Below are 18766 nucleotides of genomic sequence, written 5' to 3'. Positions count from 1 at the left end.
GGAATTTAATCAATCTTTAACCCTTTCTGTGCCAGAGGGACTTTGACAGTGTATACAGCACTATGGAGTTTTTTTGTGCCATTGGCACTCAAAGCACAGAAAGGGAGCATATGACAGGCATCACATTCAACTTGGGCCAATGAAAGTATGGATTATGTTAAGTGCAATACAGATTATATCATAATGTGAAGAAAAGAAAAATCATGCCTGATATAGTTAGGAAGAGTGAAATTGCTGGCCAGGTGTGAAGTTCTTTCTTGAGTTAGTGATGGCAGTTTGGTTCTTTGTCGTGTAACAAAATAAATGTTTACAGATGTGTAAACATGACAAGAGTTCAATTGAAAAACAAGTAAAATTTACCCAAAATAGAAAACAAACAAAAAATGTTTCTTGGTTAACTACAAAAGAAACTTCAAAAATAAAATAGATATATGTAGACATGCCAAAAAAAAAAAAAAAAAAAAAAAAAGAGAGGGAGAAAAGATAAGGAAATGAAAAAAGAAAGTAGGGCGCTGAGCATGTGGGCATACTGCTAAAGCAGAAAAGCAGCAATTTCATTTATGAGGCAGGTTGTTTCCTTGCAGTGATTAGCCACTAGTAATTGCAGTGTCAAATATGTAGTTGGTAGATGGAAGACTGGGCACAGACCTCGATTACTGTCCATGCATTGGAATATCTTTGGTGCTACAGTCCCAAGGATTATTGGTGCTCTTGTCTCCCGATTGAAAACAGAAGAGATGGTGAATAGGAAATGAAAAGGTCGTTAACCCATTGAGGACGAGTCCCAAGTATACTCCTGCAAGCGTCTATGGGAAATTCGTGTTGTAGCAAAATCATACCGTCCTCAACGGGTTAAAGGACAATGACCCCTCAGTCTCCCATTTACCTTTTGATTCCCTGAAACCTATCCTATGTGACACTAAAATTCCTCCATAAAGTATCCATGGACAATGACCTGAGACAATTATTCCTGTTCAGACGTAGATGATGAATACAGTCGTGGTTTAGGGCAGTTGTTGAACCATTTTGTCAAATTATGATAAATATGACCTGTTTGTCATCCAAAAATGTCAGATGGAATCAAATGCATTGCCCGACATCTGTAGCTTAGCATCTCTGAAGCAGATTTTAGTTAGATATAGTAGTCGTTAGGTAACCAGATGTAGCTAATTTGTTTGTTTGTGTTTGCACTGAATTGGCCGTATGTATTCAGCTATCACTGAATGAGCCGCTTGTACAGCATGTATTATTGTTATGTAAATTAATTTTTGCGCATTATACATACAGAGTGCATGATCTACACTGATATAGTGTAAATACGTATGAATAGTTTCATTCTATTTTCCTATGAGATTTCCCAAGGAGTTTATATTTACTTGCCAAAATTATGTTCGGCATAAAAAAATATATCAGATGTTGATTGGCTTGTATCATAACTAGTCTCAGACATGATATATTCTTCATTGAAAATATATAATTGCTATCAAGTGCAAATGAAGAGGAAGAAAAAAACCCATGTCTCCCATGTGTCTTAATTTAATGTATCTGGCAGATCCATTTCAGAGTTATGTTGGATGTGTGGATGTTTTGCTGTATGCATTTCGGGGTCTTTTTCTCATTTTTTTTTTTAAAAGAACACAGAAGCAGTGGTGTTAAGTGGTACATGAACATGTATATGCAACCGAAGAAACCTTATTTCAATATCAAAAGTTGAATCAGTAATTCATGCATATTATCTGTCGTATTCTCTATCAATTTCATGATTGTTGTACAAAACATATTGTGAAGAAATATTGTAAGGCGATAAATTGCTTAAATATGAAATTGCTATAGTCATTGCATGTATGGTTGTACATTGTACATTTATTACAATTCTCATATTACAAAAGATACACAGAAAATTGTACAAAACTCCTAATAAACTTCAGACATTAGTGATGTACTATGCATAACTCTGTCGTACACAAAGTATGCAATAACAAAAAAAAAAAGAAGAGAACACAGCCTCTGTTTGCCCAGATTCAAGCCTAAATATGTAAATGTAAACACAGCCTCTGTCTGCCCAGATTCAAGCCTAAATATATAAATGTAAACATCACACATCATTAATTCAAAATATTTGAGTACATGTCTTACACACTTCCTGAAACATTCATTTTTTTGAAGAATCAAATTCTTCCTTGGTGATTCAAGCAGGTAATTATGACATGTCTTGTTTCACAAACTCAGAGCTTTTGTTTATTTATTTCTTCATGGATTTGTCAGATATTTAGGAATACTTGCACTTGTTGGAATTAATGTTTTCATAGTAACAACAAAAATTTTAACAAAAACTTTAAGCCCCTTGCAGCCTGTGATTGTCCACAGATAGTCCAAACTTTTGAGGTAGCTGCAGCACAAGAAATGTCCAAAACTTTGACATTGACAATAAACTGCTGATCATGACCCTGGTGCATAAATAGATGCAATCAAACATAAGTCACAAAATCAAACTTAATTCAGGTATCAGCCAATCAGAATTGAGTATTAAGAAACTTATGTTTGATTTTCTGACTTATGTATGATCTGATCGCTTATGCAACTACAAGTAGGATCCAGTTTTGCTAACTTAATTTAGGAATTGGGAGTTGAACATCTCGCGTCATTTCTTTCTCCTTTTTTTCCATTTTTTTTTTTTTTTTTTTTTGGGGGGGGGGGTGACAAACTGGTATATCTTGTCCCCAAGATTTCAGATAGAAATATATGACATAACTTGACTATAAGCTTAAAAAAGATAATTAACTTTAGCCATGTATGTGTAATCGGATACCACAAAAATCATAAAACAATAATTAAAAAAAATAAAAAAATACATGGCAATGGCAAGATAGAATCTGATTTGATATCTCAAGTGGAGACAGTTACCATTGTGTACTCCATACCTGAGAAAATCAAGACAAAAAAAAAAAAAAAAAATCAGAAGAGTGGCTATGCCCAAGTTAAGGTCGGTAAACAAAAATGCACCTCACCTGATATTGTACAATCTATTCTCAATTCTACGCATTTGGTCAATTACAGGGCAGCTGTGAATTCCGACATTTGGGGATTGTGATGGACTCGTCACATGGTACTAAATTAAAACTTTCATACGACCCTGCACTTACAGTACTGCTTCACTTACTAGCAATGCTGCAGCAGTGAGTTGGCATAGTACAATGCATATTATATGTACACAGGTTCTCAAAGAGGTATACTGAAGGTGGATACAAGGGGGGGGGGGGGGGATCGAGTGTTATGATGAAGAACAGTACATGTAGTCTAACACACTGCCTATCACAACAAACACATTTATACTTATTGACAAAATGGCTGATATGTAATAACAGAACATCAAAACTTTGAGATGTTCTAAAATGCCTCATTCAGTTGAAGCTGTGAGTTTTTTTAGGAATATTTTCTTGTTGTATTGAGTTGCAAATGGACACTGATCTTAAATATTTGGCAAGTAGGCAAAACATGACATCATACACAGCAAGAACTGCTGCTCTTTACAGCAGGTGTGATTATGCACTAGATTTTTTCCCCTTTCATTTATGTAATGACACATGCTTCAGAAGTTTGTTACTCCTTTTAAATACACCTGTGCCATACTAATCACACATTTAAAAGCTCACAAATGAATCACTCGGCTTGTTATGGACACAGAAAATGGAATAAATGATCCTATTTAAACTGTCTTTCTCTGCTTCAATGCATATCCCAGATATTATATATGTATATCCCCACATACTACACAATAATTGCATCAAGGCATATTCACATTATGGCAAATGTTCACAGATCACTTGATTGTATATGTGTATATTAGTAACCTAAGCTACATAATCCCATCCCAAACAACAATGAAAATATAGCAATAAAGATTTCAGATTCTTTGTAATATGCAGTCCTGTTTTTATCAAATATGAGACAACTTCAAAAGTGACTTGAAATCATCATGCACCTTCATCTTGTGTATTTTTCATAGAATGATATATGGGGCCTGTTTCACAGAGTTGTGCAGCTATTGCTTCAACGACTTAAAAAGCCTTCTTTAATTGGTTGTTTCCAGGCTGCTGTCATACAGTGATTGCACGCCCTACAATTCACAATGTATGCACACCTCTTCATGACCAGGGCCCCTGATATAGGCCAATGCTGTTTCATCTGCTGAGGGCAGTCCATAACAAGCTGGACCCACATATTTAACAATCTATTTCAAGAATAAGTAAAAAGAGATTTAGATGATGGAATAATTCTACTACACACAAACTTTTCAAGAAACCTAGTGTGAAGTTACACCCTGATTTTTTAGTGTACAATGATCCTTCATGATATTGTTATCATTCATTGTCTATACTACTGTACCATACAGTAATCTCTATGTCCAATTGCTGTTAGAAAAGGGGCAAGTTAAGAGTTACCATTAACACAGTATCTAGCAATGTTTGTACACCAATACGGTACAGAGAGCTCAATGTCATGATTTGATTCTGCCAAAAAAAAAAAAAATAATAATAATAATAACAATAATAAATAAATAAATGAAAAAAAAAATCAAGCTGCATTTTGGAACATGCTCCAACCATTAGACAAGCAAGCAATGATGATCAAGATTGCAAATGGAAGCATTCTCTTTCTGATGTAGACGTGAAAGACAAGTTTGGAAGAACCCCAGAGCTTGGAGTATCGAAGTCATGCAGTCAATATTGAGTTGAATCTATGTTTGAACAATACAGCATATAATCAAGCTTCGTTGCTTGAGACAGTTGCCTACTCTAACCGACGATATCAACCATGATATCAGATGTGCAAATGGATCCATATTCTTCCTTTTGTTTTTATGCTGTACAAATTGCATATATATCATTGTCAAAGTTCTAACATTCTGTCTTTGCCGACTCAATTTTACTGTGATATAAAAATCATGTATCACCAAGGAAATGAGACCACGAAGACGAGGGAAGCTGGGCAGTGGATGGAAGTGCATGTCAAACTTGACAGCAAATGATATCAAATTATCATCTTATCCAAAGGGCAAATCACCATCTTCAGGGAAATTGCACCCAATGTGATAGAATCATTATCAAAACATCCCAATAAAATTTATGCCACCCGATTGGTCAACTGCTCATCACATGACACACACTAAAATTACCATTACACACTTTTGCTATCGAGCGTTGAAATGCTGTCGAACAGTTTTGGGTGACTCATACTGATGTGACCAACCACGTCAATGACTCCCATAGGCTCTCCAAGAAACTTAGTTTCCCAATTCTCCTTTCCCTGAGAAATGCTTGTCATAATATTCAACCCTTAGCCTTGTTAACATACAAAGTGGTGTATAAAAAAACTACAGAAATATGGTCTTAGCTCAAGCAATGGAACAAGATTTTACAGCTGGTGAAAGATCAGAAGCTCTATTCAAATTGGCTTCAACTTATTGCAGAGAGCATCTCATCTTTTATCCTGCAGCAAAAGTAAAAAAATATAATAATAATAATAATAATGATAATAATAAAAGTAAAAAAAACTTGTATCCTCACAATCGTGACCACTCATTGTTTTGCATGTGTGCAACAAGGGGATAAAACTGTGCTTGAAAAGACATGCACTACGGAAGCTGTAAAATATACATGAAAACTGTGTATCTTTTTGCCCGATAACAGATGTTCTTACATTAAACCTGTTGAGGAAGAGCTGATTTGCTATAGCATGCACTTCCCATGAACAGTGACACCAACCCTAGAATATTTGAGGCTAGTCTGCAACAGGTTAACTCTGTAAGACAAACTTCTGCTCTCTCTTATGGCAGAATTGTAGATTGGATCGTACGTGTAGATTATTACTTGTAGATTAGCTTGGAGTCTGCTGGATTTACTTTGGGTGCGTTTGAGCGCTCTAAAGCGAACCAAAGCGAACTGAACCAAAGCGTACCCTACCAAACTGTGCCAGATATGGAGCGTTCGAGTGCTCTGTTGAGAAAGCATACCTCAAAAGTTATTCTTAGAAAAGGTCACGCATTTTTGTAGCAAGAATGTCATTCACCTAGCGCTTGAACTACTTACAGCTGTCCCGAACAAAGAAAATGATGTCTTTGCATTGTGATGTATGCGCATGCTATGTACATTCTTTACAGCGAACTTTTGGTACGCTTTTGGCTCGGTAGGGTACAGTACGGTACACTTTAGGAGCGTTCGAGTTGGCTTTAGGAGAGCGCTCGAACGCACCCTTTGATGGTTACCCTCTAGTCACTTGTGGTATCCCATCTATTGCACTCACTACTTATGACACAATGCACTGTAAAAATAAAAAGTCTGATCGTTATCAAGGGTGTGCAACACAAATCAAAATCAAATAAGAGAGATATCTGGGAAAAAATATAAAGATGGGCCTAAATCTTCTTCAGCTACATTTGGTTGACATTGAGTATGCAAACAATGACCAACTTAACCATCAGAAATAATGACTGAATCCTACACAGAGAGAGATCATTTTGAACACACAATAATACGCACAAAATTTCATCAGTTTAAATTTCAAGCGAGAATGAATACCCTGATAAATTAAACAAAATTTACACCCACATCATTTCAAGACATTAAAGGCAAATGATAATTCATGATTAGTACTATACTAGTGTTGTCATCTTGGTAACCAATGACAACTATCTTCCAGTCAACACAGGATGCCACATTTGATGAATCACTAACATTCAAATGACCCACATATCTTTATATCTGTTTCCTCTGCTTTTCTGAAATGTCCACAGATTATACAGTAAAAGAGAAACCATGAAATTCTATTATACTATGAGTTAATTTTTGTTCAATTGGGGCACACCTTCATTGATCAGCTGCTTTTAAAACAATCTTTCCAGCTCAGTAATCTCCTTCACGTGCGTAACATTCGCTACTTCAGGAAGTGTCCCTCTCCTCGAGACTCTTCAGTGATTTGCATATCAGGGCCACAAAGAATACAGCCAGGTCTATAGGTCATGACATATTTATATTAGGGAGCTTTAGATTTTCACAACGGGGACGTTCAGAGGGGGAGAACCCTCTTTTGAGCATGTGCAGAATTGCGTATCAAAGTTGATCTATTTATAGCTTGCGTCGTCTGAGTTTTCACTACGCGTTCTGTGCTATTTTTACGTCTGCTCAATTAATGACGTAGAGAGCTATTTCATGCACCGATCATATGGGGGCGCCACTTTATTTTTTATGGGTTGCGTCTCAGCATAATCTAAAGCTTACTTTTCAACACGACGCAGGGAAGAGGAGAACATCCAGGTCAAGCGTTGTCTCAAACGTCGGCGCCGCAAATCTGAAGCTCCCTATTCAGTGACCTCTATGCATTTCTAGAAAACTCATTTCATTCCCTCCCTCCTAGTACTGTCAGGTACCTGTAGTATTCACTTTAAAAAAAAATATGGATGACATCTGTATTTTTCTTTTCCTCAACAACCTCAAGAAGCAATATATCATTTTCCTTACTAAAATCTTATGATGGTATGATGGTGTTTAAAACCATAATAAAAGAGGTGCAATTCCTAACTTCGAGGACTATGCTACATCAAAGGCTGCAACCTTAACATGTTCATGCTAGTACTGGAGTGTGCTCAATGACAGAATATACACAAGTAGAAGCAAATTAGGCACAGAGTTTACGCAAACACCGAACAATCTCGAGGTTAGAAAAGAAGTACTTTGGTACATAACAAAAGGTTTACTTAAAATTCTCTTCAGATCCAATAAAAGGCAGCACTTAAATTACAACATAAGATGGATCATTCCCATAGATTTTGATGTAAAACTTTCAATCCCTAAAGATCTACACATTTGCTATTAAGGTGGCACATTAGTCACAGATAATCTTTTGCTATTTATGTCTCTAATCATTATTTGGTACTAGATATATGACTTAATCTGAACATGGACAAAATCAGTGGAATTCAACGATCCCCAGCAATGCCATTTCCCTTTGTGCACATACCTGTTGTGGCAGTTTGCTCCTAAAATAACCGCAAACCTATGATTACAACTGCTTCTCTCATGGCACATCGATATTTGTGAGCTATGACACTGACTTTTTTTGACATTAGTACCGGGTACCTGGTATATCTCCTTCATTCAAAACTGCATCTCACATGTGTACTTCATATTATGCCCCGTATTATGTTTTATAACATTACACTTTTCCAAAGTGATAACTTCCACATGATCATAACGTTGTCTCTCAATGCTGTCAATATTTGCATACTCCGGACATCTACTTTTTCCAAATGCCTAAATTGGCATTCTTCAGCACTCTTATGACTATGAAACTTTGCACGAGATGCAACCTTCAACCACTGCTTTCTCATAGAGGGGGACTATCACACTCCCCTATTTCTTTTTGATCAACCCAAGTCCATTCAGTTGGGTTGTAAGAGATGCAAGTCTTTTGTTCTGTCTTCAAATTTAGTTGAGCAGACCAATCATCTCCTTTTGCCCTTCCCTCTCCCCCTGGCTGATGCTTTCCCAGCTCCCGCTGCGGAGCCAGCAGCACTCTTGGTCCCACTGTCGGCAGCAGGCTCTGCCCCGACGCTCAGGAACTCCACGGCATTGGAGACGCCCTCTGGCGTGAAGCCGCCGATGATCGCCAGCTTTCCCTGGAAGACGGTGGAGGTGCCCGACCCGCGGGACGTCGGGCAGTCCGGGACGGACTTCCATAGCTTGTTGTCCTCCAGGCACTCGGACTCGGTGAGGGGCAGGGCCTTGCGACCTGCGAAACAGAACCCAAAATGGTCAAACCGCTCCGTTGCTTTTGAATACAGTGATGGCTGGAATTCGGATCTGGGGTAGGTCTGGTATTTCACAGGAAGGAGCCTGATGGGTTTCTTGTCCTGATACTGTAAAAGTGGAAATTTTTGCGCACTTCGCGCAACCAGAAACTAGCACGAAAATAAAAGCACGCAAATATTTTTGCTTGCCATATGTTCCAGTAGTTGATGTCTGGATTCCGCGGAATTAAAAACACGCGAAACTCTTCTAACCCCGCCGAGCGCGAAAAATTAGTCACGCAAAAATATCCACTTTTACAGTACTGGACGACTGATGGAGATGTCTCAATCTTTATCACTGGTATCATCATTCATCATTTTATCACTGGCAGATTGCAGGACATGTCTTCTTCAACCACTTATGTTCAACAACATTTTTTTTTTTTTCTTGTTTACACAACCCATTGCTTACAGAAACTATGTTTGAATTTTATGGGAAATCATAATTTCTTGAAGCAAAGAGTTTTGAATGTCTAGCAATATCAACAACAGAATTTTGAACAACTACACATTGAGAGCTATACATGAAAGATACAAAACACATATTTCTGAAAAGCTGACTGGAGCTTGCTTTTCCACTGCACTCTGTTTTAACAACTGCCCGTGTATGAATATGACACACAAACATGCATTTTCAAAAACTCTAAAAGTATGCATGCCTGTTTGAAAAATTCTACGGCTGAAACAGCTTCACTTACTCATTCCTCCAACGACCACAATCTTTCCCCCAATGATTCCTGCACAGAAGTCTCCTCGAACATGAGGCATGGGATCCAAATCTGTCCACTCATCTGGTGGAGAAAAACCCAAGATTAAAAAAGTTTTGAAAAAAAGATCCCTTAAAATGGGAATAGACTTGAAAGATATTCAAGTGTGCATGTGGCCCATGCTCTGAACCAGATGCTGCTCAAATTCCCTATGTCACTGAAGGTACGTGACTCGAAGGTAATCATACTCATTCAAATAACCCTTCTTTCAGTATTTTTTCTTTCGCTCACCGTGTTTCACTTGTTGTTGCTGCTGTAGCATTTCCATCCCAAAGCGAAAGCTCCTTCAACAGTGTTGATACAGTGCACATGACAATTTAGAAGCATGAAGCATTGAACACACACATATCAATAAGATGCACAACCAGACAAAATTTGTAAACGGAATTTATATTCCTGACAAATTCTGAAAATGCCATTAATGATTTCTTGCTTATTTCTTCACAGAAATCATAACCATGCTACAGATATTTCATTGGCATGTATTTCTAAAACAAAAACAGATAAAAGAAAGTCTACCCTAGCCTGGAGGTCCCTTTTAGTAACATGTATGGTAATCATGACAGATAAAAACACTGTTCAGGACTCATTATGTTTGCATGTTTTGGGATGGTTGCTTTATCAACCAGTAATGAGCAACTGTATACCAAACATATAGCAGTGGATACAGGAATACATATCTAAACTGGCTAAATACAATATAGTACATTTGACAAACACAAAGCAATATTGACATTCTTGTCTCATACTGGCAAGCATTTTCAGAACATCTTTGAGACTTGTGATATGAATGGGATTACTGCTTAACCCTTTAAGCCCCCATGCATCTAATGTTCAAAAGTTTAAATTCAAACAAGATTGAGATAATTATCTCCTGTGTGACTATCTAACTATCCTGTAAGAACACAAGCAAATAAACCACACAAAAATCTGGCAACCATTTCAGCAGATGAGCATTCAGCATGAACATAACTGGCGCTTTACCATTTTCGACATCGTACTCTTCCGTGTTGTCGTGGAAGTCCTTCCCGTCCGCCTGGAGCCCCCCGATGCAGTAGAACTTGTCATCCGTCATGATGTAGGAGCAGAAGACGCGGGGCTTGGTGATGGGCTTGAGCTTGGTCCATTTGGACTGCTTGAGGTCCAGCACCTCCAGGGCCTGAATTGGGTACTTGCCATTCCTACCACCTGTGTCATAAAAAAATAGGGGTGCAGCGCAACTCAGATTGGTATAACATCCATCCTTTTTCAGGTGGGTTAACAGATTATTTCATCACTAGAGCACATTTGCTGGTGCCCTCCTCTGGCTGCAATATGTGACCGTGCACCTCAAAACGAACATAAAGTCGCACACACTGATTTTGCGTGAGGACTGAAAATAAGTGAAATGGGTCAACCTAGCCAAACTTGACTTTTTCATATTTTCTGAAAGAGCGGGTCTTCTTTTACATTATGCTAAAATTTGGTATCATAAAACGGGCAGGAAAGTGTGTTTTTTTTTAGCAGTTTATCTCGAACATTTTTGGTAGAATAGTGTGATTAGGTGTGTCTTTAGAATCCCTTTTTCATTTCTGGAAGACCTTGTCCACACTCTTCACTTTCAACTCTAATAACTTTTGAAAGGATAGGGCTACTGCTTTGAAAGTTGGCATTAATTATGGACAGAATGTGTTAATGAGGCATGCTTAATTTCAGTTTAATCTAATAATCCCTTCATTGTTGTTACTTTGGTGGTTTACTTCCTGTCTTTTGTCCCATTCATTGCACAGCCAGTACGGTAAAGATTAAGCGCTTGAATAGACACTGTACTTCAGAGCCTCTTTTCTCACTTCACACTTTTCCTGAGTTTGTGCTTTCTTTCCAATATTTAGGTATGTTAGGAGAGTCCATTTGATTTGAGTTATACATCATTTTAAAGCTTAAAGTCTGCTCTTTCAGAATATGGTCTTAACTAAAAATTCATGTCTTGCGACTTTTTGTTTGTTTTGAGGTGCAGTGTCACATATGTTGTTCCTTCTTTTGTCAAATCCAGATTTCTTGCAAGACATCATTTTGAAATAGAATTCATAATTTCAATAATTAGTATTTGAAAAAAAAAATCAACCCCTAGCCATATATCTTAAGATACATAAAACAAAGCTGCATTGCATTCCTTGGCAAAAGCTGTTTCACTTTGTTACTGACAGAAATACTTGACCACTTAACTAATGACACTTAACTTAACATAGTCCTGTTACATGGAAAAATCTGCTGTGATCAACTCTCAACTTGTAGACAAGCATGCATGCAATTCACTTGTGGGTAGGCCTACATTGCACAATCACCAAACATGGTGCATGTTGCATGAAGGCAGTGACCATGATATGTGTTCTCAATTGGTAACATTCTCAGCATTGTCTCAGAATGTCCATCATCACCGTAGCATGTGAGTTTATGAGCACAGCAATAATCCTCCTTGCCAACCAAACTACTAACAAGTGACACATACATGTCAGAGTGCAATGATCTGTAAATGTCAAGTCATTTCATCATGATGGCTGGAACTTACCAAGGACGTAGATGAGATTGCCCTTGAGATGGGCAGCTGCTCCATAGCGGGCTGTTGGCATGTCTGGCAGCTCTAGCCACACGTTCTCCTCAATGTTCAGGACTCGGCACTGCTGCAGCGCTGATGTATTGGCCTTCATACCCCCTATCGTTATGACTTTGCCATCTAGTAAATATAAGACAAGCGTTGACAAAGGGATAGTAACTTGTATGGTCCACATTAAAATGGTGACAGTTTGACATCATATTAAAACTGTGTCAGCAATGAGTTATGACATTATCATTTTTACGATATAATGACCCATATTCTCACATTAGTGTATGGTTTCATCTTCATCAATACCAATCAATCATATTCAATGATGTGTAAAGTTGGGGCAGTGTAAAATGTTCAGGAATAAGCTTGGTATGGAGATCCATAACTTTAAATCAGCATTATCACTGCAAGGGACTAGACAGAATCTACATTTGTATGTGAATTTGCTCTCGATCACTTTAAACAAGGAATCTTGACTCCTCTCTGTTCTCCCTTAGCCTGGGGCTAGGAACAAGGCTGTTGTGTTGATAATGAGTCAACTTACTATGGACTACAGTTGCAATGTTTTGAATCTGCTCCCCCAGAGTCTTCATGCCCATGATCCATTTCTTGGTAGACGTGTCAAACACGTCCACGGCGTCAGAGGCCTCGTTGCCTCCTGCCACACCGCCGAGGACAACGATCTTGTCGCCGACCACGGCTACAGCTGGCTGACCTCGCTTGTTGGGCAGGTTGGGCAGGCGGTTGTTCCACTTCTTCTTCTCGGGGTCGTATACTTCAAACGCATCCAGAGGATTCCCGTGCATGCTCACCCCTCCGATGACATATAACTTCCCCTGGCATTCTACAGCTGTGGAATACACCCGCTTGGTGGGCATGGGTGGGAGTACCTCCCACGCAAAGTGATCTCCTCCTGCAACTGCCGCAGTTGCCATATTACCCTTTTTATCGGGGGGGGGGGGGGGGGGGTGGAACAAACCAATAACTAAAGACTAGCTAAAAACGGACATTTATTACTTTTTTTGTTGTTGCATGCATGACAAACACTAGATCTATAAAGGCGTAATGCGAGAGTATCCAATCACAAAAACCTTCATCAGTCCATTGGAATTGAAGGGAGATCTTCAAAACATAGCAAAAGTATTGACTATGAGGTGATTTATTTTCAGATACTTAATCTTTAATTATGAGTGAGCACTCTTTTTGATGGAATTTGTGAGTTGAAATCAAGACAGAAAATAGAAATTAAATAAAATCTGAAATAATAAAAAATTAATTTTAGAATCTACGACTGAAAATGAATCCGAGAAACTTTTTCAGTTGGTACAGTTTCAAACCTGAGTATACATACACGTTCATCCATATTTTATAAACTTTCACTGATTTGTATGCGAGACAGAATTACCAGAAGCAGAACAGAGCCACCACTTTAAAGATACAGTGACCAGTGTACTTCAGTTAGTCCCATACACCCAATTCGGTGTCACTACTATCCGTTACAAGGCAACAGGAATGTGACTTTCTTGACTTTCTGCGCTGATTGTTACAGTACGAGTTTTGCTAGACAGTCATATCCAAAAGAGAATAACTGTCATGCACAATTCACAGATGTGTTATCGATACGAGCAAGCAGAAACTACTTACAGAGGTTCCAGTTGTTGCTCCCTCTCGATCGGTACAACCAACGACTGACTACCAACTGACCGCGCCTAACTATGAATGAATGCTGGTATCCCGTCGTACAAAATGTGGTAGTGGTGCACGGCTAGCTCCGGCGGGCCCGGGTACCGAATGCTTCAGGCTCAGGCGCGCAGATAGATTACCCTCGCGCTGTTGCTGCCAGCATGATGGTTCGGGAGTCCCACACATGCTGACCCGCCCAAGTCGACACCAAGCAGATAATTATGGGAACAACTGCGATGATCATCAGTCCAAAAAGCCAGCGATGAGCAACGTGTACTGATCGATACAGCGCTATGCCAAAAACAAAGAATTGATGAATAAGATAAAAGACGAATTGATGAAAAAAATGAAATAGACATTGAAGGAAAAAAAATGAAATAAAAAACACACTTTTAAAGCGTACACTTGAATATGATATTGATATGACTATTACATCCAGGCGCGCCGGAAGCAGATTTGGATTGGGGGGGCAAACACTGGAGGGGGCTCAAGATTAGACCATGCATATGTTACACAATATACACATACACACACACACACACACACACATGCACACACATCTATATATATATATATATATATATATATATATATATATGTATATATGTATATATATGTAAAGTGGCGTACGGTGGGTCGAAACATGGGGGGAACCATCAAGTAATTTTGACGGTATGTATGCTTGTGCGTGTGTGCGTGAGCAATAATGGGACTACAATACATTACGGAATGTGATACATTCAACAACGCAGTCATTGAGGAACATTGTAAGTTTTCCTTACGTGGATTATGGACTGACGGTGTGAAACGATCGACAAATTATATACTGTCAGCAACATAAGGTGAATGGCATAACAATAAAATGCGAGCGAGCGAAGCGAGCGAGCTTGAAAATTTGATATTCTACAGTTCCAAAACTGGAGTTTTAATTGTAGCTATATATTTCGCTTTGGAAATAAATGGGGGCGCATCGGGCGCAACTGCTGGCAATTATTTGCAGCAACATTAGGAGAATGGCATAACGATTCAATACGAGCGAGCGAAGCGAGCAAGCTTGAAAATGTTGACATTCTACAGTCCCAAAACTGGGGTTTGTAGCTATATCTTTCACTTTGGAAATTGATGGGGCGGTGCATCGGGCGCAACTGCTGGCAATTACTGGCAGCAACATTAGGAGAATGGCATAAGGATACAATGCGAGCGAGCAAAGCGAGCGAGCTTGAGAATTTTGACATGTTACAGTCCCAAAACTCCCGTTTGTAGCTATATTTATCTTTCGCTTTGGAAATTAAGGGGTGGGGGCATCGGGCGCAACTACTGGCAATTACTGTCAGCAACATTAGGAGAGTTGCATAACGATTCAATGCGAGCGAGCGAAGCGAGCGAGCTTGAAAATTTTGACATGTTACAGTCCCAAAACTCCCGTTTGTAGCTATATCTTTCGCTTTGGAAATTAATGGGGGGGGGGGGCATCGGGCGCAACTGCTGGCAATTACTGGCAACAACATTAGGAGAGTGGCATAACGATTCAATACGAGCGAGCGAAGCGAGCGAGCTTGAAAATTTTGACATTTTACAGTCCAAAAACTCCCGTTTGTAGCTATATTTATCTTTCGCTTTGGAAATTAAGGGGTTGGGGCATCGGGCGCAACTACTGGCAATTACTGTCAGCAACATTAGGAGAATGGCATAACGATTCAATGCGAGCGAGCGAAGCGAGTGAGCTTGAAAATTTTGACATTCTAGAGTCCAACAACTGCCGTCGTAGCTATGTTTTTCGCTTTAGAAATTAAGGGGGATGCGCACCGGGCTCAACTGCTGGATGCGAGCGAGCGAAGCGAGCGAGCTTGAAAATTTTGACATTTTACAGTCCAAAAGCTGCCGTTTGTAGCCATACTTTTTCCCTTTTATTCATATATATACATATTTATTTTATTTTCTTTATTTATTCATTTATTTTTATTATTATCATTATTATTATTTTTTTGGGGGGGGGGGGCAAAAATGCGTTTTGCCCCCCCCACTTTTTGGATTGGGGGGGGGGGCCGCCCCCCTGCCCCCCCCCCCCCCACTTCCGGCGCCTATGATGTACATCTATACCATAAATACAGATCTATGGAGGGGACTCGTGTTCTCCCGCGAGATCAGTGAGCAGTGGCGGATCCAGAGGGGGGCGCAACCGGCGCACGCCCCCCCCTTTATTTTTCGTAAAAACAAAAGAAATAAAAAGAAAAAATGGAAATGAAACCCGGAAGTGGCACCAGAAATATTAGTCACGCCCCCCCCCCCCCCCCCCCCCCCCTTTACAGAATTCCTGGATCCGCCCCTGGTGAGGTCAGTGAGCGTGATAGGTAACAGAAGTCTTATATTTCAGTTCATTTTCATGTTGAAAAACAGGGCTCTAAACTATCACAGAGTGACAAGTTTGAGTGATAATTAATCTTTCTGTTTGATGTCAAAGTGAAAATAAACTTCAATTATCTCATTGAACACGATTTTTTTTTTTTGTGGGGGGGGGGGGGGATGCCGAAAAAAAAATATCACTGTGAAATATCATAGTGAATTTCAACATTGTCCAGGCCTATAAATACAAGTATTATGATTGACTGTGAGATGGGTTTATGGAGAAAATAACATGTGGATTATAACCTAACTAATATTATATTAATTTGTATATGATTTCACATGTCGGATACCATGCATATATATCATAGATCTTTCGTGTTTTCCTGTTTCTGGTATAAAGAATAGATAAAACTGCCACAAGAATGGTATTAGGAGCTCTCTCTAAGAAACACAGGCCTATTCATATGACTGTATTTTCAACTATTTCAAAGTGTTTGGCATGCTTAATACTCCATTGTTTACTCTGTGAAATATGTATCGCCTCGTATCAAAATGTATTACCCAGTATTATGCATTTCCTTTATTGAGGAAAAATAAAATAATTGAATAATTGTGAAATGAATAATTGAATATATTGAATTTTATGTCACAAAGCAATTGTGACATCACAAAGCCATTCTGACATTGCGCGCTGCTCCTTCGGTCAATTTGAGAACTGTCACAAAGCAATTGTGACATCACAAAGCAATTTTGACGTTGCGCATTGCTTGGTCACTTTGTGTTGTGAATGTCACAGAGCAATTCGACATCGCGCCCTGTTTCGTATTGGCATCGTATGGTGATCCCTCCACAACATCGCATCCACCACATGACTTTTCTCCTCAATTTCCCTTCTTTTATTAAATCTTGTGATCTATGATGTCAAGCAAATAATACCTAATATAGAGTTTACGGTTAAAATCATGGACCCCGTGCCTCAAACAGTATGACCCTGCTAGTCACTTCGGGGCTGCGCTCCTCACCAAAAAATGATACTATTTTTTAGTCACCTCTGCCCATAGCTTTAACCAGAAACTCTTGAGGCAAAGCACATATTTGTATATTGTTATACTTGATGATAAAATATATGCTATCACGCACACTGTATTATTACGTAATAATGCTTTCATTTATTCCATGCGCAGTAGGACTCGGTTTCCACATCATCGTCAATGCATGGATTTATAGACGCACTGTGCACTGCACACACCTGGGACACTCTCTCGTGGCTGCTCTCACCATGGCCAAGACCGCAAAACACATGCATGAAACAATAAATCCTTCCACCTCCCTTTAAGTACCAAGCACTCACAATACTCAGGGAGGGGGGAAGACTTCACTCACTGTGCACACAGCTTTTGAAGGTACAGTAGAAAGGTCATCAGCTTGTACCACAAGACAAGCGATGAATAATACATAGATATTGTCATTAACGCGGCTGTGCAGGGTGGCTCGAATATACGACGTTCCTATAGCAACCTTCAATTACCTATACCGGTAATCTTATATTCTCTCACTTTACAAGCGCCGAACACGAATTCGAGAGAGTGTTCCCTATATCAATACCAGTCTTTTCTGCTTATATCATGGTATTCTCAGAGTGCAAGCAATAATTGATTATGATACTTGAATTGAAATATAATGCCAGTGATAATCTAATACGTACGTTGCTGCATCATTCTGCAGGCATAAATGTGTTGATCTGCTGGGGATAGTGGCTTGCGAATAGCATAATATGGCATTTTAAAAATGGGGCAACAAGAACCAGGTGCGGAAGTCGTAGAACAATCGGGAGCAATCAGTAAGTATGAAGGTTTTACATCCTTTTTTTTTCCCTGAGGGGTTCTTGTTGCCTTATCTCCTTGTGCTTATAAATTCATCCTCCTTTTCTTTTTCATCAGTATCACGCCATCACCATTGAATCCATCATCATCTCGTCGTCGTCGTCCTCCTCCTCCTCCTTCTCCTCCTTTCTTTCTCTTTTTTTTTTAAATTGAAAGTTATATCTTCTTCCACACTATAATCATACATGAACACAAACGTATGTTATTGAATGTGGGGTTTCTGTTCGTAGTTGATCAGAATGGGTAAGTAGATTAAAAAAACACACACAACTTATCAATTTCTTCCTCTGTTTTTCCCTTCTCCCTTTAGCTCCATATTTATCCTGCAGTATTTTTAACGTCTTGTGTTTACCGTTCAAAGGGAAGATTTGCTCCTTGGCTTCCGCCGACAAGAAAGGGAAAACCAGACACGTGGGACTCAGATGGGGGGGGGGGGGGGGGGGGGGGCATTGTCGAACGTTGTGAGGAGAAAGAAGGAGTGAGATTTTCAAATCAACCTGTGAAAGGGCAAACAAAGTTTTTATGTGCAGGTCGACACTATCAAAGTGCATTGTCTGGATTATTGACCCGCCCGCTCCCTAACCCTCTCGGTAGAAAGTCTTCGGAGAAAATCAATGTTGTCAAAGCAACTAACGCTAACCTTTCCCTTCTCAGGATA

The 18766-nt window shown here is 39.2% G+C and overlaps 1 protein-coding gene across 1 annotated transcript; it reads right to left on the bottom strand.

The window, feature by feature from the left end:
• Positions 1–8264: 8264 nt before the first annotated feature.
• Positions 8265–13975, bottom strand: LOC139709240 (kelch domain-containing protein 8B-like). Its single transcript, XM_071621194.1, has 6 exons — positions 13841–13975; positions 12741–13137; positions 12161–12325; positions 10597–10800; positions 9544–9636; positions 8265–8787 (listed from the first exon to the last, which is right to left on the bottom strand). Exons 2-6 carry the CDS (start codon positions 13129–13131, stop codon positions 8501–8503), a joined length of 1140 nt encoding a protein of 379 aa, XP_071477295.1. The 5' UTR covers positions 13132–13137; positions 13841–13975; the 3' UTR covers positions 8265–8500.
• Between the last annotated feature and the right edge of the window lie 4791 nt (positions 13976–18766).

Source organism: Diadema antillarum, unplaced genomic scaffold (assembly GCF_040938485.1).
Source record: "Diadema antillarum isolate AM-2024a unplaced genomic scaffold, OU_Dant_1.0 seq00001416_RagTag, whole genome shotgun sequence".
NCBI lineage: Eukaryota > Metazoa > Echinodermata > Echinoidea > Diadematoida > Diadematidae > Diadema > Diadema antillarum.
This window is presented reverse-complemented; position numbering and strand designations above follow the sequence as displayed.

Excerpts from the sequence above, each read along its gene's own strand:
- LOC139709240 (XM_071621194.1), bottom strand. The coding sequence starts at position 13,131 with ATGGCAACTGCGGCAGTTGCAGGAGGAGATCACTTTGCGTGGGAGGTA. Across the intron at positions 10,801-12,160 it reads CAATCTCATCTACGTCCTTG|GTGGTAGGAATGGCAAGTAC; the intron begins GTAAGTTCCAGC and ends TTTATGACACAG. Across the intron at positions 8,788-9,543 it reads TGTGGTCGTTGGAGGAATGA|GTCGCAAGGCCCTGCCCCTC; the intron begins GTAAGTGAAGCT and ends TCTGTTTCGCAG.